The 25,206-nt window shown below is 38.1% G+C and overlaps 1 protein-coding gene and 1 long non-coding RNA gene across 2 annotated transcripts in view; one reads left to right on the top strand and one right to left on the bottom strand.

Moving 5' to 3' along the window:
• Positions 1-4,082: 4,082 nt before the first annotated feature.
• On the bottom strand, positions 4,083-9,609 carry LOC111739203. Its single transcript, XR_002780170.1, has 2 exons — positions 9,381-9,609; positions 4,083-4,376 (listed from the first exon to the last, which is right to left on the bottom strand). It is a non-coding gene; the product is annotated as an uncharacterized LOC111739203 (long non-coding RNA).
• Positions 9,610-9,640: 31 nt separating this feature from the next.
• Positions 9,641-25,206, top strand: part of TTC26 (tetratricopeptide repeat domain 26) — a 36,988-nt gene continuing 21,422 nt past the window's right edge. Inside the window, exons 1-7 of the mRNA XM_011359494.2 lie at positions 9,641-9,922; positions 10,463-10,600; positions 12,741-12,833; positions 14,315-14,429; positions 15,925-15,974; positions 16,593-16,738; positions 17,681-17,852. Coding sequence (XP_011357796.1) covers positions 9,920-9,922; positions 10,463-10,600; positions 12,741-12,833; positions 14,315-14,429; positions 15,925-15,974; positions 16,593-16,738; positions 17,681-17,852 — 717 coding nt within the window. The 5' untranslated portion in view covers positions 9,641-9,919. The remainder of the gene's footprint in view (positions 9,923-10,462; positions 10,601-12,740; positions 12,834-14,314; positions 14,430-15,924; positions 15,975-16,592; positions 16,739-17,680; positions 17,853-25,206) is intronic.

Raw genomic sequence — 25,206 nt, 5'->3', positions numbered from 1 at the left:
GAGGTACAGTGCAACCGTAACGAGTGACGTGGAGACCTGGGCTACATACTCACTCGGTTCATGAGTCCTGATGGTGCTCGGTCCCAGCTGTATCAGATTCATCTTATGATGGCTCTGATGCTGGGCCCGCCTGGCGTTATGACTTGATGTGTCCAGTAGGACCTAGTTCATGATGGCCAGTTCTGAACCATGGTCATTCATTATCTCTACCAGTGCCCAGCAGCAAGCTAGGAACTGTTTTTCAAAAGTGTTTTTCTTCATTGCAGTTGGCATACCCGTTTCATAATCCCAGGGGCCGGCATCATGACCCTTCTGCTGGGACTTGCCATCACTGCATCTTTTCCCGTCATTGACACCTCCAACACTCTAGGCTCTGCCAGGTTGAATAGTTCAAGCAGAAGGACTGTTGGTATCACAGCCTGGACCTGCCACAGAACTCATCCCTGCTCTGAGCCCCACTCAAAGCTGGCCGCCTTTCAGGTCACCCAGGACAAGGGTATCAGTAGTATTTCTCAGTGTAGAATGTGTTTCCTCAAGAACCCCAAATTCCTAACAGTCCCTGTGCTTCCTTCTTTCCAGTAAGGGATCTGAGATGCAACAATGTCTCTATTAGGAGGAAACGTCCCAGCACACTGCTCCATCTAGCATCATTAGTGAAGTGGCAGGTCATGGAACCTTTGTAGGATTTCTCTCTCATTCTCTGGATCACATGTGTCACACCAAGCCGCAAGTGTATGCGCTGCCTTTTTCTCATCCTGCCTGAGCAGCGTGGTATCATGGACGCAGTGGATGGAGGTGATGATATGCGGATGTCTAAATGCTCCGGTTCTCTTTGGTCTATAAGGACTGAAGGGTGAGCAGAAAACTGTGGCAAGACTATAAATGCTTGTTGGTATCCATTCCGTGTGAGTATGAACTATTTCTGACCTTTCCTGATTGGGATTGAAAAGAATGCATTTGCCAAATCAATGGCCACAAGCCATGTACCTGAGGCTGCATAACTCCAATCCAGCCAAGCTGCTACATCAGGTGCAGCGGGTTAAAGGGGCTCCACCTCCTTGCAGTAGTCTGACGTCTTCTCTAGACCCATGCGCTTGCTGCCATGTCGACATTGACACGTTCAACAGAGGCAGGATAGGGACAGCATTCCTTCCTCTTGTTGATATTAAGAGTGGCACTAACAGCTGCCACCCTCCCCAACCCGGGATGCAATGATATTTTGTGGTTACTATACTGAGCTGAAGGTGGGGGGACAGGGTGCAGTTTCAGATGCTCCCCGGGTGAGAGCTAATGCAGTAGGGAAGGATCACGAGGATGCAATGTGAGGGTTAGCCCAACTTCCAAGAATGTCATTCTTAACCGTGTATTTAGGAATTAAGAGAATGACAACTGGTGAGTCCATGGACTCAAGGGACCCACTGTGGCCTGGACCTTAGGACTCCAGTTGCTCCCAGTCTAACGGGGGGTCCATGAAGAGGCTTCAAGTCTCACAGTGTTAGTTGACTTCTGACCCCACAGTCATCAAAATGTGCCAGGGTTCTGTCATCCAAGTAACTGCTATAGATCTCTTTGGAGAAGGACTGGAGAAACTACTACAGTCCATTCTTGCCATAGTGTCATAGGCCCTTCTCCCTGGGAACCTGGCCACCTCTCAGTCATCAGGTTCTGCTTCTGAACATTGATTTGGGTATGAAAACTGGGCAAGAACTGTGACCTTTTATTGAGGGGTGACCATCTTCCTCATGGCCCTGCCTATTAATTCTCGTTCTTTTTAGATTACACAGGTGAAACAGTACATTTTAGCTACTCATCTATTTTCTTCCTAGGGCAACTCGGTTCTGTTCATAGTCTCTGAAGCTCTCTACAGGTCAGGTCCCCTGGCTGCCACTCTGACTTTGCTGTTACAAACCCCTGGCTTCTGTACTTAAGGGCCATTACCTGGTATCTATTACATCAGGGTCTTATCATCCCCATGGCTGTCAGTGAGCCAAATTCCAGGACAGCCCCTCCTTCCATCAGTTCTGTCCTACAGGGAAAGCACCACTGAATCTCTTAGTGATATTGGTGTCCCTATCACCAGTGTAGTCTTGATGAATGTGACTCCTCTCAGCCACCTGTGGAGCCTAATGCTCTGGTGGGCCTTCTGGCCTTAATATCATATATCTATTCCAGCATGTCCACTTTTCTGAGTCTTTTAATCCTTTCTTCTACTGTCTGACCCAGAAATGTAGGCATTCCAACCTCACTCTTAATGGGCCATCAATTTTCCAGGCTTCTACGAGCCATCTAGCAGCAATTTGGCACCATCCCTTGTCCTTGCCGGGATGCTAAAGATTATATCCTGCGAGAATGCTCTTATATCAATAAATTCTCCTGTATAGAGTCTTATATTCTAGCTCTCTTGATAGAACAGTTTTTTCCAGAATGGTAAGGTTTAAAATCAAAATGGATCACTCATTTTAGAAGATTGACAAGGAAAGAAGAGGGGAGAGGAGGGAAGAGGAAAGGAGAGGAATTATTCAGGTAGCTAGAGGAAGATTTTTAAAATGTGTTTGCTTGTGTATTACTGGAAGATCTGGGTATATGTGAAAATTTCAAAGAGATAAATCTGGGGAGAGTCAAAACCACAGTTTCTAGGGCTCATTAGTGTGATACCAGGCTACGTGAAACAGTTGAACCACCACCAATCGAAAAAGGAAGCAAAACGTACATAAGGCAGTGATGAGTCAGCTATAAACATCAGAGGATTGAGTCAGACGTAATGTCCAAAGTCCATGGTAAACAGGTGTTCTCCAGGAGACACGGGAGTCAGAGGAGACATTAGTCAGCCAGACAGAGCGGGGCGGAGGTAGGAGCGGAAGAGGGCTTTTCCCTAGATTGAACCTACCTGGCAGCAAGTCTCCCTTGGAAGAACTGAACTGGGAAGGGAGGAAGCTGTTTGTGCAGCGGAGGAGTTAACTTTACAGTGAGAAGGGTTGTTTCCCTCATTGAGGATAAATTTATACACTTTGCTTTGGTGGTGTTAAAATGAGAAACTTCAGGCTGCAAACCATCCTGTCACTTGTCTGAAATCAGAGGCAACAAGCGTGTCCTAATCTAGAGGCGGGGCTAATGTGGGGATGAGGAGGCCTGATGTGGTGGCTGGCTCACCCCAGCATGTCTCACTTCTTGATATTTTCACCGTTGTGTAGTCCCCTCCCATGTTCAATAGGACTGATCTGTGTAATCAACAGGATATTCCAGAAGCAACAGTATGAGTTCCAAGACTAGGTCATAAAAACGCTGTGACTTCCATCTTGCTCACTCTCTCATCACTCACTCTGGGGAAGCCAGTCATTATGCTGTGTGGATATTCAAGCAGCCACATGGAGAGGTCTACGTGGCAGGTAACAGACCTCCTGCCAACAACAGCACTAACCTTCCTGGCATGTGGGTGAGCTGTTTGGAGTGGGACTCTTCAGCAACAGCCGAAACAGGTGACTACAGCCCCAGCTGACAGTGCGATTTCAACTTTTAGGAGAGACTCTGAGCCAGAACCATCCAGCTAAGCTACTCGATAGAAACTACGGGAGATAAGAACATTGATCGCTTTAAGCCGTTAAATTTGGGGGTAAATTGTTATGCGGCAATGGATAATTAACACAATATACCCAAACACACAAAGTAACAAAGGTCCGAAACACAAAGTAATGTGGACAGAAACTGGGTGAGTAATCAGGTCCAAAGGGCTGAAAAAACGGATTAAGTGAAGAGGGCAGATTGGATGGGGGCGGGAATTTCAACAGGTTACCAGGTCGTGTGTGGCTGGAGAGGGTAAACATGGAATATTAGATCTCTGAGGCCGGTGTATAAAAAGTTAAGGCAGGACTGGGCTTGGCAGGCAGAGAGGCCCAGTGGCAGGCTGCATCTGGGTGGCCTTTCACAGTTTGGCCTTCTTGTTTGAGTACTGTTCCACCTGGGAGGAGATAGGATTGAGACTGTGCCCTGAACCCCAAGGCACTGACTGGGTCAGATGCTGACAAGACTCCAGGCCCTGAGCGTTTACTACATCGAATGTGCTCAAAGAGTCAAGAAGCTTTGGCTAGATAGAAATGACAAAGATTTAGAATTTGCAAACTGGAACACAGCTAGGCAAAACCTACAAGAGTTCCAAAGGTGAAAGAAAAGCTGAGGGTTCTTAGAGTAAAAAGTACCTTCTTGAAAAGAACCAGTCCTGTATCCTTAACCCCTGGATTGGTCCAAGAGGCTAATCTTCAGATGTCTGGTGGTCTGGGCAATGGAACAATTTCTTCTTGAGGTCATTGAGATGATCATCTGAGGGTCTGATGTATGTCCAGGCATTGATGAAAGACTGGAAATTTCAGAAGTTTAAGTTCCTAGAACCAGTTAAAACAGCCTACTTAAATTTAATAACTTAGAGTTTGACCATGGTAACTTTATTTCTTCACTCTATTCCTCAACTATGTGTTAAGTGCTTTTATAACATGAAGACTTAAATAAAATGTGACATATCCATACAATGGAATATTATTCAGCCATAAAAAAGAATGAGGCACTGGTACATGTTAATGACATGGGTGAGCCTTGGAAACATTACACTAAATGAAAGAAGCCAAACATATATAATCACATATTGTATGATTCCACTTATATGAAATGCCCAGAACAGGCAAATCCACATAGACAGAAAATAAAGCAATGATTGCCAGGAGCCAGGGGGTGGAAGAATGGGGAGTGACTGCTAATGAGTACAAATTTCTTTTGGGGGTGACAAAATGTTCTAAACTTAGATAATGGTGATGGGCAATCTTGTGACTGTATTAAAAACCACTAAATGGTACACTTTAAATAGTGAATTTTATGGATTTTATGGTAGGCCAATTATATCTCATTAAAAAATAATAAGACTGAAGCACATATAATAGCACCAATGGTGCTCAGCATTATTCCAAGTGCTTTCTGTATATAATTCATTTAACTACTGAAGGGGAGCAGAGTTTTGCCACCCCAAAATATGCCTTTTTGGGGATATCCATTATATTAAGCTGGTTATTTTTAAGAAACAAAAGGCTCAAGAAGAAACTCTGACTCCCTGCTAACTGCCTAAAAGAATTTAGATAGAGGCTCTGTTCCAGGAAGGGAGTTATCATACAGATAACTACAGTTCAATATGAACTAAGTGTGACAGACAGGGAGGAACCTAGCAAAGCCTGTTTGATCAAAGTCCTCTCTGTGTCTCATTGTTAAAGATGGCCCAGTAAACATCTGTCTCCATGTGAGTTGGTTTTCTCCCCTTTAAAGTCTCAAACCACAGACCCCTCTTTCTCTTTAGCTCAAGATAAGCACATAAGCCTTACCTGCCTGATTTGTCCTTGGGTCCCAGATTCTTATAGAACCCCCTTATGTACAAACATAATAAATTTGGTTATTTTCTCCTGTTAATCTGTCTTGTGTCAATTCAATTATTAGACCAGACAGAAGAACTTAGAAAGGCATAAAAATTTTTCCTCCTCTACACTTTCATAATCAATGGACCTAGGAGGTAGGTACTATTACTATCATTACCAAGTGAGGAAACTGAGACACAGATAGGTTAAGTGACTTGCCCAGGTCACACAGCTAAAGCAAGTGATAGAGCCAAGAACCGAACCCAAGCAGTCTATCTCCAGAGGCTGCATGCACACTTAGCCACTACATTACACTACCTCTAGCTTGTAAATAATCTCAGGTGAGTCTTAAGCATATCAGTGAGATGAGTTTTCTTACCTCAGAAAACAAAAACTCAGATTAAGTAACATGTTCAAGGTCACACAGGTAGGAGGAATTAGAGGTGGGGGGAGGCAGGTTCTAATTCAGGTCTTGCTGATTCCAAAGCATACAACCCTATGTTACCTTCAGCTATTGCTACAGCCTGGGTGACTAGGGGATGAACTGAACTAGGCCTCCTCAGGATCTCACACCTCAGCCACCGGCTGATGAATTGCGAAGACTGTTATTTTTCTTATTTACATTTTATTATGTTTATATTGCTTTCCAATTTTCCAATGATCTTTCCACCAAATAAATAATTGCATTAGTAATCAGAAGTTGAAAATTATTTTTCTCTGTATCTTCACAGAGACAAATCCATTTAATTCTAACTGGTATACATAAAAGTTACCTTTTATATTTCAATAAATATTAACTATCATATCTTTAGCTCTCTTCAGTTAAAAAATTGGCCATCAAGGAGAACTTGGGAGTTTTTAAGTAGATGTCTCTTTTTCATGTTGGATTATGGAAAATTCATACACAAAAGTAAAATGGTAAAATAAACACTCATGTACTCATCACCTAGCTTCAACATTTATCACCTATAGATTTCTTATTAGCTAGTTCTCCAATTTATTAGTAGTACAGCCATGACTATATTATACTTTAGTACTTACTGGTTAAATAAATTTTTAAAAAGCAAAATGTTAATAGGTGTTTCTTGCTTATAAATTTATAGATAATTTACATTTTATCCATTTTAATTCTCAGTAACTTCCAAATTTTCTATAGTAAATACGTAGTCCTTTTATAATTTTTAAAAATAAGTTATTTTAAAATAATAGAAAAACATATTTATTAAGGACTATATTTTCAAATGTTTAATCCCAGAGTCATTCTTTCTCTTGCTTAAAACAGTCAAAAAGGGGTCCTCCCTCTATGAGCCCATGTAACTCGCAAGGAGGGAGTGAAATAAAATTTGTTTTTAAACATTCTTTTTGACGGTAAGTTAGAATATTCGTGAAGCCAGTGAACAAAAGAATGAAAGAACCAAGCACTCAATAGAGCTGATGAACAGAGTTACCGTGGTTCTATAGCAGAAATGCTGAGGGTTCTTCTTTTCATGGGACTTTTTCCTTAAGGAAAACCCACCCTAGCAAAAAAAAAAAAAAACAAAAAAAAACAAAATTTTCTTACTGTCTTTTACATTCCCTCTGATGAATAATGAGGCCATGATTCCTAGGACCCAGAGTCAGTATCACTGTGCATCAGGGCTAAATTGTAGTAACAGTGACTCTAGAACATCACTCTGAGCTCAAAGTTGGATTATTTCTTTTAAAAAACCCCACAGATAGAGTGAGATGCAAGTTACACATCATAAAATTCCTGTTTTAAGTGTATATACAATTCAATGTTTTCAGTAAATTTACATAGTCATACGACCAAGATCACAATATGAATTACTTTTTACAATCCTTCAGAAACTTCTGTTCTATTGCAACTGCAATAAAATTGCAAGTTCCAACTTTGCCTCTTACCCATGCAGCCAGCTATTGTGTGTTTATGTTATTATGTGTTTCATAACACCTGGGTGAGTCTTAGAGCTGTAGGTGAGAATAACTACTTCTCGAGCACACTCAATGCCATATTCTACCCTTCATAATTGCAGCTACAGTTCAAACAGCCTCTGCAGGGATTTAGAGGCTTAAAGCAGTATCTCAAACTGCTGAAAAATAGAGGTCACTTCAATAGATTTAGCAAGTTCAACAGGGTTGTTTACGGTATTATCAGCAATGCTGTCCTTAGACCCTGATGTGAACGGCTCCTGCTCTGGACTCTGACCGCACCCTATACCAGATGTAAAGAGGCCATGGAGCTAAGGGGTTGTTAAATTAAAAAAAAAAAAAAAAAATTTAACTTCCACAGTTGAAAGTCTTTTTAAAAGAAAGGATTTATCAGCCCATTGCTAGGGGAAAAAAAAAAAAAAAAAAAGACCAGTCTTGGGGCATGAAGTCCAAACCACCAGCAGCATGGCTAGGTAGGAAAGACAACATGTCCATCATTTTTGCAAGATTTTTATACATCAGGTAGCGGGGAGAAAGATGTAAGCTGGTCTGAAAGGATTTCTATTAGCTGAAGACAAAGGGGATGGGAGAAGGTGAAGCAGGAGCTAGTTGCAAGGAAGAAGAGTCCACTCCTGTGATTGGCTGTGGGCAGCACACTGGAAAGTTCATGTGCAAATAAGTGGAGGGTCCTGGGGTTCTATGGAGTCTGGCTAGTCTGGAAAGTTCATGTGCAAATAAGTGGAGGGTCCTGGGGTTCTATGGAGTCTGGCTAGTCTCTCTTTAGGATAATTGGGGAAATAGCCACCTGGAAATTAATCCTAAATTCCAACAGATATACAGGAATATGAGCAGTCTTTTGTCAGAGCTGGTCCACAGGTTAACTGTTAACAGTTTTTCTCTTTCTCTAGCCGCTGTAATTTAATTTAGAACATCTCTGAATTTTTTTCTCTTCAGAGTTCTTGCAACCCTCCTCACTATGCTGTGGTGTCCGGGACTCTGAATTCCCTTCCCATACAACTCCAAGCCTATTTCCCAGCCTTAGATTTGACCTCCCTTTAAGTCTGTCAGGGGGTGACAACTCACAGGCCAGTGGGTGACTAGAGCTTGCATCTGTTGTCTGGGTATCCACACACATGTGCAAAGCCCCTCATGGTGCAGGGTGGAGCCTGAGCTGAGAAGAGAAGGGTCTGGACTGACGGCTGGTGTTGGCTCTCTCCACACCGTCACCTGCAGCACAGAATTCTGGGAGACGGAGAATTCTAAATTGAAGCCTGACCTTCAGGATGGTATATTTGTCAAGGTAGGAGAATTCCAAATTGAAGCCTGACCTTCAGGATGGTATATTTGTTAAGGTAGGAGGACAACATACTGTAACAGTTTGTTAGGCTGATATATAAAATGTTTCAATATTTAGACATATGGTATGTAGACCTCTGTTTATATTATTTAATTTATATGAAAAGTCCAGAAGAGGCAAATTCATACAGAAAATAGATTAGTAGTTGCCACAGGCTGGGAGGTGATGGGGGCAGGTGTATAGTGCTGGTGAATTTGTACATCTCTGAAGTCTGTGCATATTCCTATCTGTATGTGTCTTTACATATCTATATTTGTTTGTATACAAAAGTATGTATATATATATACACACACACACACATATATACACACACATATATATATATACACATATATATATGAATTAAGATATGTAGTCATTTACTCTCTAAGTGATTGCGGGGCAGGGCATAATGGAGCACGAAGAAGATGCTAAAAGAAACTAAGAAATCATATCTGCCTTCTCTGAGCTTATGGTATAGTTGAGTCTACATAGGGCTAGTTATTTTGAATGGTATGTAATGTGATTCAACCATGCCATAACTACCTATAAATCGGGAGAATTACTTCCCTTCTCCAGACGTTAGTTCCTTAGTCTGTTCTGAGGGTTGAACTGGATGCCCTTTAAAGGTTTCATCCAGTTCTAACATTAGAACACCCTTTCAGCCGTGTTAGCTGGGCTCATGAGTAAAATAAAATCGTCCAATCAACACATATTTATTACGGTACCTTTTGTGTGTAGGTGTATCTATGGAAATAAGAAGTTGCATTTTGATGAACTCCCGCCTCCAAACATCAGCTTCCTCGGTTCAGCAGAATTTTTTTTCTAACCTTCCGGCACCCGCAGGAGAAGTAGATCATGTGTCAGTCAGCCCCGGGGGTTGCTATGGAGCCCAACGCGGTCCAAATCGGAAGTAGTCCTTGAAAATTACTTTCCCAAGAAACCATATTTGAAAATAATGCCATTCGAATTCGCTTTTTCCTAAAGTAAACTCATAAACAGAGATACAGTCAAACTCTCGCTCTCAGCACAGAAAATTACGTTCTCAAGAGAGGAACTTCCACTCGTGAAGCGGCGGCAGCGGCGTGGAACCAAAGAGCAGAAGGCACCGGTTCTCCCACGAGCGCTTCTCTGGAACGGACCAGGCTCCCCACTCCGCCCCCCGCGGGGTTGCCATGGAGACGGAGCGAGCTGTAGATGCGGAGGAGCGCTGAGGCCAGGCCCTTACTGTCTGTCTGCGGAGGGGGCTCACAGGACCGACGCCAAGATGGTTAGTGGCTCTGAACAGTGAGGGAGAATTTTGAATAAGTCCTGCACTGGAGATTAGAGGTTCCCAGTACACTTCTGGGTAAAATCTAGGAGTGTCAGCGGAGGATGATCTATCTCCCTGTCCTCCCCGTCTTCCCACAGGGGACAGGGATGCAGCTGTAAATACTTTGAAGCTTTCTTCCCTCCTGCTTCTCGATTTCCCCACACCTGAGTTGTGCGTGGGATGAAAAGCAGACCAAGGGAAAGCTGAGATGACCGAAGCTGCACGAAAGCATCTCTTACTTCCCTCTAATTGGAGAAGACAAAGAAGTTGAGAGTAGCTATTTGGTTCAGCTTAAGTACAGGGTGGAACCTGCTTAAGTACTCTAAGTAGCCAGTAGAAGTGCCCTTTTAGTAAAATACGTGTTACTAAAAGAGTTCGAATAGGCTTTCCTGGGGTTCGTTTTTAAGGATTTGACTTATAAATCCCGGAGTTGTCACTCACCGTTTAAAACTGACCATCTGAATTGGTTCATACAGATGTCTGTTGTTTCTTTCACAGATGCTTTCAAGGGCCAAACCTGCTGTAGGCGGAGACGTACCGCACACTGACAAAAGAAAGAAGAAAGGTAGGAAGATTCCAAAACTCGAGGAGCTACTTTCACAAAGAGATTTCACTGGAGCTATTACCCTATTGGAGGTAATGTCCAATGTCCAAAGAAGGTTGCTTCTTAGGAGGTGAATACTAGAATATAGACGAATGTTTGGGTGAATGCTGGTTGCTCTGCTGTTGGAACAGGAGGGTGCATTCTGAGGCTTCCTGTAAATCTAGCCAGGAACAGATTACAGGTTCCAGACTTAACTGTAAATCTGATTAAAGATGAACTAAAAAAGATAGATTTATTTATTGAGGGACATTTTAAATTATGTCTAGTCCCTCTGATGGTGAATCCAACCTAAAAATATGGAGGGTCATTTAATGCAACAACAGTTCACACATTATTTATCCCAACCCCTGACCAATTTATGATTTATACCTATTATGTATTATAAAAGTTTGATGAAACTTAAATCTACTATGCTTCATGCTTATTGTATAAAATAGTATATCTTCAGAAAATATTTCGACCTATGTGGCAGTAGTGCTCAACTTTTAATATGCATCAGAATTACCTGCAGTGCTTATTAAAATGTATATTCCTGGGCTTCTGCCTTAGGGACTCTGATTATTTACAGGATAAGTCTTCAGTGATACTTAGGAACCTGCATTTTAGGCAAGTACCCAAAGTGTTTCTGACGTAGATGGTTCAAGGACACTGCACTTTGAGAAAGTGCTTTGTGAGAAGCACATGCTGTAGGAGAATGAAGGGGTGCACCAAAGAATGAAGAGATAATGTTTGACAGCAAGCTTGGTTACGTTATGTCACGGTCATTTCTCCAGAGCACTACTCCAGACATATTACTGATAATCTATCAGCAATAACTGTTTTAAGTAGCTTTATATATCTTTCTTAGTCTTCCACGGATAGTCCTACACTTCTTCCTAGTGCGCCGGTACTGAGCACATTGTTTAACTTTTTGTATCAGCCTTCTCATCTTTAAAGTGGGGAGTTAACATGGAAGGACCATCTAGCTCGGTAAATCAGTGAGTGGACTGAGTGGTAGGTATATGTCTACATTTTTTCAGTCACTGTTTTTCTTCTCTCTTTCCTTTAAGGCAATGACCACATTTTCCTTCTTGTGTAATTTCACACTGCCTTTAAGTAGCCAGTAGAAGTGCCATGATGTGTGGAAATGAGAACTTCCATGGTTTGGGATGAAGAAGTCTCATGAGCTCTCCTAAATTCCTGCGGCAAATTCAGGGAGACCTCAAATAAGATTTTTTTTCAGACTTAAGACACTGAACTTAAGTTCATAACATTTGATGAGAGGAGGATTTGTGATATAATGGAGTTAGCTACAGGAGTAAGTTGTTATCCCAAACAAGAAGGTACCAAAGGATATCTTCATCTTGTAATAACTATGGCACCTAAAGTTCTGTAGCAATATCTGTAAATGTGTTTCACTATTTAATTTTTCACCCATGTTTTTGATTTATCACTCTGTGGAATGAAAAACTCTCACCTTATTATGGTAGTTCAGACTTTACCTTCAGAGTTTCAATCCTTTCCTCCAAAACAAGACTTTTCTTTTATGGGGTGATGAATTCATATATATTTATTCATAGTGGACATATATGATGCCAGTATTCTGAACATCCTTAACTCTTCTAAGTCCTGGTTAGCTTGGTCAAGGGTCATAGAATGATTTAATGGCTTGTCTTCAGTGAACGGTTATAACCTATGAGTAAATACATGTGTGTACTAATAGGACAGATTTGAAGCATGAGAGTGAATGCAGCAGAGCATGGAGGGTGAGAACATGGGCTTTGGAGTCAAATATTATGTTAAGTCCCTGCCACCACACTTACTGGCTGTGTGGCCTTGAGTTTATTGCTTAATCTCTCTAACCTTCAGTTATTTGCAACTAAATATTTCACATACTTCTCATGTTCATTATACATCATCCAGAATTGTTATGAGGATCGCATTTAAATATTTTCTGGGCTGAGGTGAGAAAAATAAATGAAAAGTTTGAAAAATATTAATTTCTATGACAGTTAGAAAGTAATTGTGCTGAGTTCTGTAGGTATAAATTTAATTAAACTGGGTATTTATTAGCTTCTATTACTTACGATTTCTTATTATTCATCAGTCACTTAATGTAGCATGTTTTTAAAACAGAGGGCTTACTTTTAAAAGTTTTTCTTTTTTTTTTTTTAATGAAATTTTAACCTGAAGTTCAAACGTCATGTTGGGGAACAAGAAGAAGATACTAATTTATGGATTGGATACTGTGCTTTTCACCTGGGAGACTACAAGAGAGCTTTGGAGGTTAGTAAAAAAATATATATATACATAACAGAAGGGCTTTGAAAATGTTATGAAGCTTTGTATTATAATAATACATGCTCATGATAAAATAACATAGAAGGGAACAAAGGAAAAAAAAGTCATCCCGTATGCTATCCCCAGTTCTACTTCTTTGTTAATGGATAAACCATTAGCTATTTTTTGAAGTGTTGCTTCAGAAATCTTCTGTATACGTTCAAGTATGTATATATATCTTGTTTATTTTTTGCGTTTAGACATAAACTAATGAGGTTATACAATGTATTAACATCTATATTTCTTAAGTAAGTCTCCAGGAGAAGAAAAATATACCATTTTGATAGAAAAATTTTCATTAGTCTTTTCTTAAAAGAAGTTCCTTTTTATTTTATTTAGTTATATTTGCACATAGTAAAAGATATATATTTTTGCAAGTATAGTTTTAGAAGTTGTTTTTCTTGGTCATTGTCAACCCTACCTATCTAATGAACAGTCTGTAGGATTATAGATCTAAATAAAATTATAGATGTGTTATGTCAAGCAATTTTTAATTCATAAATGAAATTTTTAAAACATTTCCCATATGTTCTTACTCCCAAAATGTAATCTAAGGATACTTAAAGAACGTACATAATTAAGATCCAAGCTCAGGTAATGAGGAGATAAGATCAAGAACAAAAGCAACAAAATCAGTGAAGGAAAAGGGAAGATGTGAAAAGGATGGAATAGAGACTGGTAGTATTTGTGAAGATGTAAGAGAAAGGGAGTAACCCAAATGTAGTAAGAAAAAGAAACAAAGGCATCTGGTGAAGACTGATAAATACTAAGAGTATACAGAAAGTGTAGCTGACAGTGAATCTCAGAAAGGGTCCTTGGAAAGAAAAAATATATCCTTTAAAAATATAAAGCCAAATAAACAAAGCTAGAAAACAATTAGAATGAATTGGAATTTGTAGTATACTAAGGTTATCAGATTTTAAATTCACTGAACCTATGCATTTTTAATCAGGTCTCTTTTGTATGTCTTTTTAAGTTAGCAAAAATAAAATATATTGGTTACTTTTCCTCTCCATGGTTAGCCCATGTAAGTGTTAAAGGAGAAAAAAAATACATGTAAGATTATATGGACAATGGCCTTGCATAGATAGGATTGAGCTTTAGCTCCAGTGTTTAATCTTACAAGTATAGAAGAGTTACTCATGTAGAATTCCCTAAATGTGAAGCTGCCCAGTCTCAGTAAGAAATCCTAATCTTGGAAGCTAAGCAGGGTCGGGCCTGGTTAGTACTTGGATGGGAGACCACCTAAGAATACCAGGTGCTGTAGGCATTAAAAATAGATAGATAGATAGATAGATAGATAGATAGATAGATAGATAGATAGAATTTAAAAACTTAAAAAAAAAGAAATCCTATTCCATTATAGAAAGATGGCCTGTCGATTGCTTAACTGTCAAAAGGAGATCACTGCTTAACATAAATTTCAGGAATATGAAAATGCAACAAAAGAGGAAAATTGCAATCCTGAAGTCTGGGTGAACCTAGCCTGTACCTACTTTTTTCTCGGAATGTATAAACAAGCCGAAGCTGCTGGATTTAAAGGTAAAATGGGCCCTTTTAATATCTAGTACTCATCACTAATAGTAAGAGTCATTTCAGAGATTTAAAAATTGGTTACTTTTTCTGTTGAGCAAAAACCAATTGACATTAGAAAGCTAAAAAATAGCTTTGCTCCTCAAGAATCTTGGATTTGAACAACTTTATGTTTAAAGGGAGTAAATATCTGTGCTGCTTCCTCTCCCCAGCCTGCCTCCCCAGAAGCTACAGCTTCTGGCAGAAGAATGAGAGAAGAAAAAGGGGAAGATGTCTTTCTTTCTTAAGCCCCATCATAGTAGGATATTCACCATGTTGGTAGGAGTTGGGTATATTTATTCAGGCTCTAATGGATGTGGATTTTAAGGCTGCTTTTCCTGCTTTTGAGTGAGAAGCCAGGTAATTTCAGTTTGAAAAATTCCGATGTCTTTCGTTTTGCTTTACTTGTCATAACAGTCATCTGAGGAGAACTGGACTCAAATTGGCAAATGAGAGTAGGACAAAGGGAAACATGTAGGACAAAGAGAAGAAAGATTAAGAATGATTAGAGTATGAATCAAATTAAATTCAAAAGACTATAGAGAATGTAGGTAAGAGAATGTTTGTTAGGAAATTTGTTAGGTAAGAGTATATTCCAGGGTAGAATTCTTAGTGAATTAACTGACATATACACATTTATAAAGACTTCATACCCAAAGTCATGCATAATGTGGAACTTGAAGCCTTTCTTGATTTGTACCCAAATTGTTTCATATGTACTAATGTAATTTTTCCTAATTTAGTTAGAAGGGCCTTTAAGTTACTTTATCTCATGTTTCTAGACTTTACCTGTGCCTAGAACAGTGTTAGACACATAGAAAGTGATCAAGGTAGCTATCTGTCTTTCCATATATGTTTTTCTTTTTTATACACTAACATATGACTTTTTTGCGTAGAGATATAAGATTGGGTTTCCAGAATTAGGAAAATTCTCCAAGAGTGCAAAGGGGATTTCGAACTTGAAAAGTGTTAACCTTTTTGCTTGGCTACCTGTTTCATTTTGGCAGATTATCATGCTAGATCTGTGGAGTAGGGGCTGGGTAGAATTTTAGAAAATATAGCAGTGTAATTGTGGAAAACGAGATTTCAGAAGGAATTGACAAGGAATACTGGAAAGAACAGCTGACCGAGAGTGGGTTCCTTCACGTGCTGAGATGACCGTAACTATTTGTTTTCAGTCTTTGGTTAGTGAACAACACAGCGAAGGGTTGTGTGTGTGGACTGCTGTAGTCTGAGTCACCATAATAGAACCAGGGAGAACGTTTTTCTTCTGGTTCTCGATACTGTTGCTGCTACTGCAGGTACAGGCTAGACTAGAATAACATATATTATATAGCAGAGACATATCAGGAGCAGATAAGGATTATGGAAGATTTATCTGAGTCTCATGTCATTCCTGCATGGGACTAAGTGCCATAGACAATTGAGTTCTGTAATAAGCAGCTTAGTTTTTTTTTTTTTTCAGCTCCAAAAAGCCGACTTCAAAACCGCCTCCTCTTTCACTTGGCTCACAAGGTATTCTCATTTCAGACTTTTTGTTTTTAAAATATCTTTTTCTTTTTTTTTTTCCATTACCAACAATGGTGAAAAATAATTAACTAGAAATTCTTGTTCCGTCAGTCTAGTGGATTAAAAGTTTCGTTATGAAGGTCTTTCTTTATCTGTAAAAGTTCTGTTTGGCACAATGTCTACTTTGTCACATTTGTATAGCTACACCAGCTCTCTTGGTTACTATTTCCCTATCCTATCTCTTTATATCCTTTTACTTTCTACCTTTCTGTGTCCTTATAACTTAAATGTCTCTCTTATAAACTGCTTATGAAAAAAGATAAAGAGACATAGAAAAAAAAAAGGAAAGGGAGAAAATATAAAGAAAGACATAGAAAAGAAAAAAAAGGTAAGAGGAAGTGGGCGGTCATGTAATTAATATGAGCTGTGACTTAAAGGCTTTCATGGTCAAGGCAATGCCTCCGGAGGCTATTTCCATTCTTCCTCTGAAGGAGAAATAAAGGAGAAGACAGGAAACTAAAGGAAAGTAGGGAGCACAGAGAGTTAAACGGCTGAAGGTATTGATTTCTCTGACTGTACTCTAATGTGAATCTTTATAAGTCTTTTTCTCCCTCACAATTTTAGTTTAATGATGAGAAGAAGTTGATGAACTTTCATCAGAATCTCCAGGATATCACAGAAGATCAACTCAGTTTGGCTTCAATCCACTATATGCGCTCTCACTATCAAGAAGCTATTGATATTTATAAGCGAATACTGCTAGATAACAGGTCTGTGTCCCTTTACGCCTACTCAAAATCTCATTCCATTAGTTTCTTTTGTAGCTTGTTTGGCTGAGGACCTGGTGTCCTTAGGATATAGAATCACCATGTGTTCAAATCTGTGTAGCTGATAATCCAGTGAGATTAATACATCCTTATTGTCTCGACCAAGGTTTATCCACCTTTATTTCGTTATCACCCTGCCAAGGAGCATTTTTAGACTCTTGTTTTTCCTGATCGCCCTCCCATGAAATTTTAATACCACAGATATACTGTATATCTGTTTATGTACTATATGAGTATGTAGTCTTCATACATAAAATGAGTACAATTTCCTACCTCCTTATAAGAACCAATTTTTGCCCCTTTGGAATGATACCCCTGTTGAAGATGCACAGTCTAGATGTATCAATTTCAGTGTAATAATTACATTGTGGGTAACTCACTGACAAAATTAGAGAGAAACAATTCTGAAAAATTAACATTCCAACTTTATCACGGACCACTTGGCCTCTGTCCCATGTCCCCAAATTATCTCATCCATGTCCCTTCTTCCTTCTTTTGCTTTATCTTTACATTCTCCCACCCATTCCCATTTTCAGTCTTCGAGTCTACTTGCCTTGTCTGTCTGTCCTCTCTGTATGGTATGTGTTTATTTGTGTTTATGCTCAATTACAGCATATGTTAGTTTTCAACTCCTACATGAACAGGTAGGAATTGAACTTTTCTTTTTGTCCTCTCGTTGTCATTAGTTCTTATATCAAAACTCCCCAAACATGAGAATACAAAAGAGAAATATCGTACTGATTATATCTTGCCTTCTTTCTTCAAAAGGAAAATTCATATTCTCTTTGCCTTGCTATTCATTTGAGCCATTAAAAAAGTCTTTGTAGTTTGACATTTCTCTGAAGTAGACTTAAACCGTTAACTTGTAATTCTTTCATCTAACAGGGAGTACCTTGCCCTCAATGTTTATGTGGCCCTGTGTTACTACAAGTTGGATTACTATGATGTGTCTCAGGAAGTTCTGGCTGTTTACCTCCAACAAATCCCTGATAGTACCATCGCACTCAACCTTAAGGCCTGTAATCATTTCCGCCTTTACAACGGTAAAGCAGCCGAGGTAGTGATGGAAATTTGTTTTCAACTTAACTTAATTTCATTTGAATTACCCTCTATTTCCCAGGTTTTCATGACTATAATCTCTAACTCTTGATCAACATCCCTTTGTTATTGCCAGCGTGACTCTATAAGAGCCTAATTATTTCAGTATTTACACTGATCAAATCTAAAAAGAATATTGACTTCTGAATTCTCTGTGTGTGCCCGACATATTGTAGATGATCTTTACCTAGAAGCCTTACGTAACTCAAATACCAAACATTTTCACTTCTTCCTCTAAAATATGCTTGAGGCTCTGTGGTTCAATGTCAGGAATATGTAATTCACATCAGAACCTGGGACATCCATACCTCTCTTCTCTTCATCCCCCATCTAACCATTCACCAGTTCCCATCAGTTCTATGTCCTCGATATCTCCGTTATCCACCCTCCTTTCTCTTTTGCCACTGTTCTAGTCCTCGTCTCTTATTTCAGTGCTTTCCCTGACACTAGTCTCGTCCTCTCCAGTCCAGCCACTGAGTTTGTTCCATACACCATACTCTCCTGCTACCACGGCTTTGCATACACCATTCCCATTTCCCGGAATGTCTTTCTCTGCTGATACACCTCAGTGTCTCCTGTAAGGTTACCTCAAACAGCAATAGTGGTAGACATTTTATAAATATGTAGAAATTAGGTAGTTACAGGCACTGTGCAGAACACTTTATATTTATTATTTAGTTTCCCTAACTGTCCCGTGGATAAATTCTGTTATAGCTCTCTTTTTATGAGAAACTGAGAGTGTACAGGAGGCCATATAGGGGACCCCCTTTTATTTAACATTTTATGTATATACACACACATGCATACACATATATACATACATATAGATATAGATATAAATACATAGTTAGACAGCATGTTCTATACTACATCTATATACAGTTTCAGGTATATATATAATATGTGTACATATGCATATTTATGTATATACTTTATACAGATATATTTTTAGGTTAACCCTATGAGGGGGCCATGCTTGGACATTACTACCTTAGCCATTACTTTAGTTAATGTCAGAAGCCACCAAAATTTAAAAGTAAAATTTCTGCACATGCTAAAATTTTTAAATCCCACCTTTGCCCTAAAAACAGTTCCAGATGGCATCATGCTGAAGCCAGCAAATTAACTATATCAAAGTAAAATTTATTGTGAAAACGAAATAGCAAGAAGCACTATGAACATGCTTCATGCTGACAGAAGAGTCATCTCCTGAGTAAAACAGCGTTTAGTAATGGGAGGGAGAGAGGTGGGTAGAGAGCACGTGTCCTTAACACAAGCCCAGATTCACTTTTCATGGCTTATGTCGGAAAAAGTGGCCAGTTGTGGCAAAAGAAATGCCCATCAATTAAATTGCTCAGTATACAATCAGACAATCCATTTAAATATTATATAAAATACATTCTTGGGTATACTCATTTCAACTAAGGAGTCCCTTGAGTCTCCCTAATTGGCCAGTTTCCAGCATCAGCAGTTTAATAGTAAGCTGAGTTTGCGATTTGATCTCTTTCGAGTTTTCTTCATTAGTAAGAACAAATAAAAGAAATATATTCTTACCTTTCTACCTTGAGTCAGTCTTGGGGACTTTGCCAATTTTGATATAAGGTCCAATATACTAAATGTTAACATTTTATCTGCACGTGTTCTTTTCATAGTCTGGTATGAGTAGCACAGTTAACCAATATTCTGTAGGGCTTTTGCTGTCCAAGTCAGGTCACCAAACTGCACTTCCCAATGAAAAAGACATGCTTTTTCGTTTACAATCATTTCAGTGCAGTTTACATATTGATTTTATAATGTACTCCAGCAATAGATGACTCTGTCAGGTGTATCCTAAGAAACTTTTTTGGCTGGTAGCAATAGGATGTAGTTTATGTTTACTTATGATAACTTTATTAAAACATCTACAATAAGGCATTCTTCTAGTAACTTGTATAATGGGTTCTATATTATATGGCTCGTTCTCTCCACAAACACCAACAGCATTCTGCTCTTCCATAGTAAGCATGAAATAATATATAATGATGGACTTAATTCTTAATGTACTTTAAATAAGTTGCCCAAGATTTTACAAGAGGCATATTCAAGTCTCAAACCCTTTTTCATCTGATTTTGAAGTTCTCTGTTCTAGTCTTTTGATCCATTTTTCTGTTCCTGTTCTCAATACCATGTTGCCTTAACTACTACAGCTTTATAACAAATTTTCACAGGATGCAGTTAGCTAATATTCCATTTAAGATTTTTGCATCAATACTTATCAATTTGATTAATCTATAATTTCATTTTTTATTGATACAGATCTTGTCAGGTCTTGGTACAGAGGTTATACTAGCCTCATTAACCTAATGGAGAGAGACCATATGTTACTATTTTCTTCAAAAGTTTATACAGGTATACCCCAGAAACATTATGAGTTTAGTTTTAGATCACTGCAATAAAGCGTATATCACAATAAAGGAAGTCACACAAAATTTTTGGTTTTCCAGTGCATGTAAAAGTTATGTTTATACTATACTGTAGTCTATTAAGAGTACAGTAACATTATGTCTAAAAGACAATGTATATACCTTCACTTAAGAATACTTGATTGCTGAAAAAAAATGCTAACCATTATGTGAGCCTTCAGCAAGTCATAATGTTTTTGCTGGTAGACAGTCTTCCCATGATGTTGTTGGCTGCTGACTGATCAGGGTGGTGGCTGTGGCAATTTCTTGGCTAACTAGATGCTTAGCTTTTGGCCTATCTTGACTTTCAACTTGTCTTCTTCGCTAAGCTTAATTATTTCTAGCTTTTGATTTAAAGCGAGAGACATGCAACTCTACCTTTCACTCGAACACTTAGAGGCCATCATAAGGTTATTAATTGGTCTAATTTCCATTGGTCTAATTTCAATGTCTCAGGCCCAAAGAGAGGGAGAGAGTCAAGGGAATGTCTGGTCAGTCAGAACACACACATCACTTATCCATTAAGTTCACCATCTTATATAGACACGGTTTGTGGTGCTCCAAAACAATGAAAAAAGTAACATCAAAGATCACTGATCACAGATCACCATAACAATTATAATAATGATGAAAAAATGTAAAGTATTGCAAAAATTACCAAAATGTGACACAGAGACACAAAGTGAGAAAATGCTGTTGGAAAATAATGCCAATGCTTAATGCAGAGTTACACAAACATTTAATTTGTAAAAAAATGCAGTATCTGTAAAGCACAATAAAACGAAGCACAATAAAATGAGGTATGCCTGTATAAGACTGTCAGGATTTCTCAAATGTTTGCTAGAACTTATTGATGAAGTCATCTAGGCTTGGGAGGTTTGAAATTACTAATTCAATTTCTTTAATACTTGTAGGACTACTCATGTTTTCTATTTCTTCTTGTATTATTTTTAGCGGGTTGTATTTTTCAAGAAGTTTGACCATTTCGTTTACAATTTTTTTAGTCTTTCAAAAAAAACCAACTTTTGTTTTTATTAATCTTCTTTATCGTTTAGTTGTTTTCTACTTTATTAATTTCTATACTTATTTTTGTCATTTCCTTCCTACTGTTTTCTCTCAGTGGGTTTGCTGTACTTTAAAAATTATTGAAATGGATGTTTAGCTTATTAATTTTCAGCCTTTCTTTTCTAAAATATTCATTTAAAGTAATAAATTTCCAAGTATAGCTTTAACTACATTCTAAGATTAAGTACACAATATAACTTCTAATTTCCAGTATGTTATTTTGAATTAATTAGAAGAATTCTTGATTTCCCAATACATGGAAAATTTTCTTGTTATCTTTTGGTTACAATTACTAACATGATTATATTGTTGCCTGAGAACATATCTTATATTATTTTAATCCTTTGGTATTTATTTCTTGAAGCTTGTTGTATGGCTCCAATATGTGGCCAGTGTTTCTAAGCTTTCCTTATGTACTTGAAAGGAATGTGTACTCTGAAGTATTTGGTGTAGATTCCATATGTGTCCATTAAGTTAGTTTTTTATAATATATCAAAGCTTCTATCACTTTACTAATTTTGTTGTATCTGCTTACTGTTAATTACAGAGGAAAGTGTGTTAAAATCTCTTACTATGAATTTTTCTCTTCTGATACATTTCACTTTATATATTTTGAGGCCATTTTTTTAGGAAGGTACAAATTTTAAGTGGTTACATCTTTCTGGTGAATTTAACCTTTTATCAATAGAAAGCGACTCTCCTCTAATTATGTTTTTTACCTTAAAGCCCATTTTGTGTGCTCTTAATTTAGTTTTTCTTGTAGTTTGCATTCCTAGGATATAGTTTTTTTTTTTAACCTTCTTTTCCCTTTTCTTTACAAATTCATATTTTAAGTGTGTCTCTTGTAAACATACAGTTGATTTTGCTTATCTTGTCTGAAATTTTGTCTTTTAGAGTATTTAATAGAATTAGATTTAATTACTGGTTATATTGTAATACTGGTTGCTTAGGTGTAAATCTGCCATCTTATTTTGTGTTTTTATTTGGTTACTGTATCTTCTGTTTCTTTTTCTCTCCTATTTTGTTCTATTTTTGGGTATGGAGAATTAGTTTTGATTGGCTATTTTTTATCTTTATTTTTTTCTTGTGCTAGTTTCAGAAGTCATACACTCTGTTTTCATACTTGTGGTGGTTACCATAAAAATTACTATAGATATCTTTCATTTAATCAAGTTTAATGTTCATCTTTACTCTCCTCCTAAGCAGTACAAAGACTTTACAATATTTTAACTTCATTTACAACATTTTAACTTCATTTACCACCTTCCTAACTCATATGTCATTGTTGCAATGTACTTTAGTATTCTATTTTTTAAATTATTTCTGCTAAATGTAGTCTATATTTATTTAGTGTTATCAACATATTTAAATATTGTATTATTTCCTTTTTATTCTTATTTGTAACAAACCTTCCATCTGGGATCTTTTTCCTATTGAATGAAGTGAAGTTTATCCTTCAGAATCCCTTTAGTAAAGTCTGGTGACAAACTCTGTTTTTGTTTGTCTGAAAATGTCTTTATTTTGCCTTTTTTATATTATAAGGTATTTTTACTAGGTGTAAGATACCTTGTTGGCACATTTTTATGTTGAGAAGTCAACTATCAATCTAACTTTATTTGAAGGTAATCTATCGTTTTAAAAAATTTTTTCTTTAAAAATTTTCCCATTGTCTTTTATTTTCTCCAGTTTCACTATGGGACTTGTTGAATTGGTGGATTAATGATTCTAATCAGTTAATGAAAGTTCCCGATCATTTTCTTTCAGATTTCTCTTCTTCCCGTTGTTTCTTATTATTTCACTCAGAAACTGAGTAAGCGTATGTTAGATCTTTTTACAGTGCCATCTAAGTCCTACCCTCTCTTATTTTCCTCCTTCTGACTCTCCATGCTATACTCTAGAGAATTTCTTCACATCTATTTTCCCATTCACTAATTCTTTTTTATGATATGTCTAATCTGCTGTAAAACCTGGTGTAGGGATTTCAGGAAGGGCTGATTGAGGGCAAAGATATAACCATGTGACAGCAACATGTACAAACTTTATTTGGGTGACTCTTCTAAGGGTTTTTGTTGGGGGGAAGTCCCTCACAGCATGTGATTGTCCAGAGGCTATGGCCCAGGGACCACCATCCAGAATGGGAGGAGGGCAAGATAACTCTTAGGCAGAAGGGGAATTGGATAGGAGCTATGTGGCTAGATGCTATCTCTCAGCAGCAGAGTAGCGGGTATTGGGTCAGAGACTGCTTAAGGTCTGATAGGCAACAACCGCTTTATAGCCCTGGGGTTTATCTTATCTGTGGCTAGCAGATTTGGGGGGAAGTTTGTGGAGTATAAAAAACAGCCAGGATGTTAAAGGCTAAAAATCTGCTTATGTGAGCTACGTTTAAAACAATTAGATGTGTAAAATTTGAGTTTGGTGCCAGAAAACTTTTGAGCTATTTGGTCTTAGGCTGCTGTGAAAAAATAAACAACCTAGAGGCCAATATACGGTGGCCATTTTTGACTCGTATATATAACACCTGGCCATCTAGTTAGTGATTAATTTTATTTGCAATATTTTATATTTTTAAAAGTTCTTTCTTTCTTTCTTAAAAATCTTCATTTTTTGCAGTGTCCATTTTCTGCTTTCATGCTTGTCTTTTATTTTCTTAAACTCGTCAGCCTGCTTGTTTTGTGATCTGAGTTTGATAATTTGAATTTCTGAAATTTTTGTGGGTTTGATTCTATTTTCTCTTGTTGCTCCTGGTTCTCCCTCGGGGAATCTAGTTTCTTTGCATGTCAGCTTATCTTCGTGAGTTACACACAGTATTTGAAAAATTACTTATAGCAATAATTTAAGGCCTACAGTGAAGGCACTTTCCTCCCTGTGTGATAGGCCTTTGCTCTTCCAGATACCTGGGAGAACTACCAGTTTAGGACCACCTTAAACCACATTCAAGGCTTGAGATTGCCTGGACTGCCCATGGACTCCTAGCTGGGGTGTGATTCTGCGCTAGGGATGTGCTAGTTCTACTTCTATTCCATCCTTCCCTTGCCAGTGGAGCTCTGTGGAGTCCTGGCTGAGTGTAGGGAGGGCCTCCTGCTAGACTTCCTGTGCAGGTCCTGGGCTTTGTTTTTTGTCCTCGTTGCCTGGCAAAACTGTCAATTAAAGATTTTAATTTTATAGACTCTTTAAAGCCTTCAAGGCAAAAATGGCTTTCATGCGTCTTTTCTCCTTCATTTTTGATCTGGGAATTCCTTACTGTCTTCGGTATTCTTAAGAAAATGTTTTAATAATATAACTTTTTATTTAGTTGTTTTCAGTAGGATAATTGATTTAAATAAACTAGGCCAGTGGCTGTCAAAGTGTGATCTGGGACTCCATTTCATGGGGTCTGTGAGGCAGGACTAGGACTTGTATAAAGCAAGCGAGCTCCCTGGGTGCAAAATTGAAAGGTGAGCACTTGCACCACTGCACAGACATGAATGAACGCTGCTTTAAATTCTGTGCCCTGGGCACCTCACCTGCCCTACCCTTATTTCCAGCTAGCCCTGTCTGAGATTAAAACTATCCTCATAATGTAAAAGAGTTCATCTTTTCACTTTCATGCTCTCAGGTGTGCAATTAAGTTTTCCAGAGACAACACGATTTCAAAATAGATCAAATGCTATTTCAGATATGCTAATCTAGCAGTGCTCTGTTAAGCTAGACATTGAAGAGATTTGCAAAAATGTAAAACTGTATCACTCACAAAATCTTTGTTTTGGCAAATACAGTTTTCTTAAATAAAACATGTTATGTAAATGTATAGCAGAGTTTTTTTTTTTT

The sequence above is a fragment of the Pteropus vampyrus genome, unplaced genomic scaffold (assembly GCF_000151845.1).
Source record: "Pteropus vampyrus isolate Shadow unplaced genomic scaffold, Pvam_2.0 Scaffold48, whole genome shotgun sequence".
Lineage (NCBI taxonomy): Eukaryota > Metazoa > Chordata > Mammalia > Chiroptera > Pteropodidae > Pteropus > Pteropus vampyrus.
This window is presented reverse-complemented; position numbering and strand designations above follow the sequence as displayed.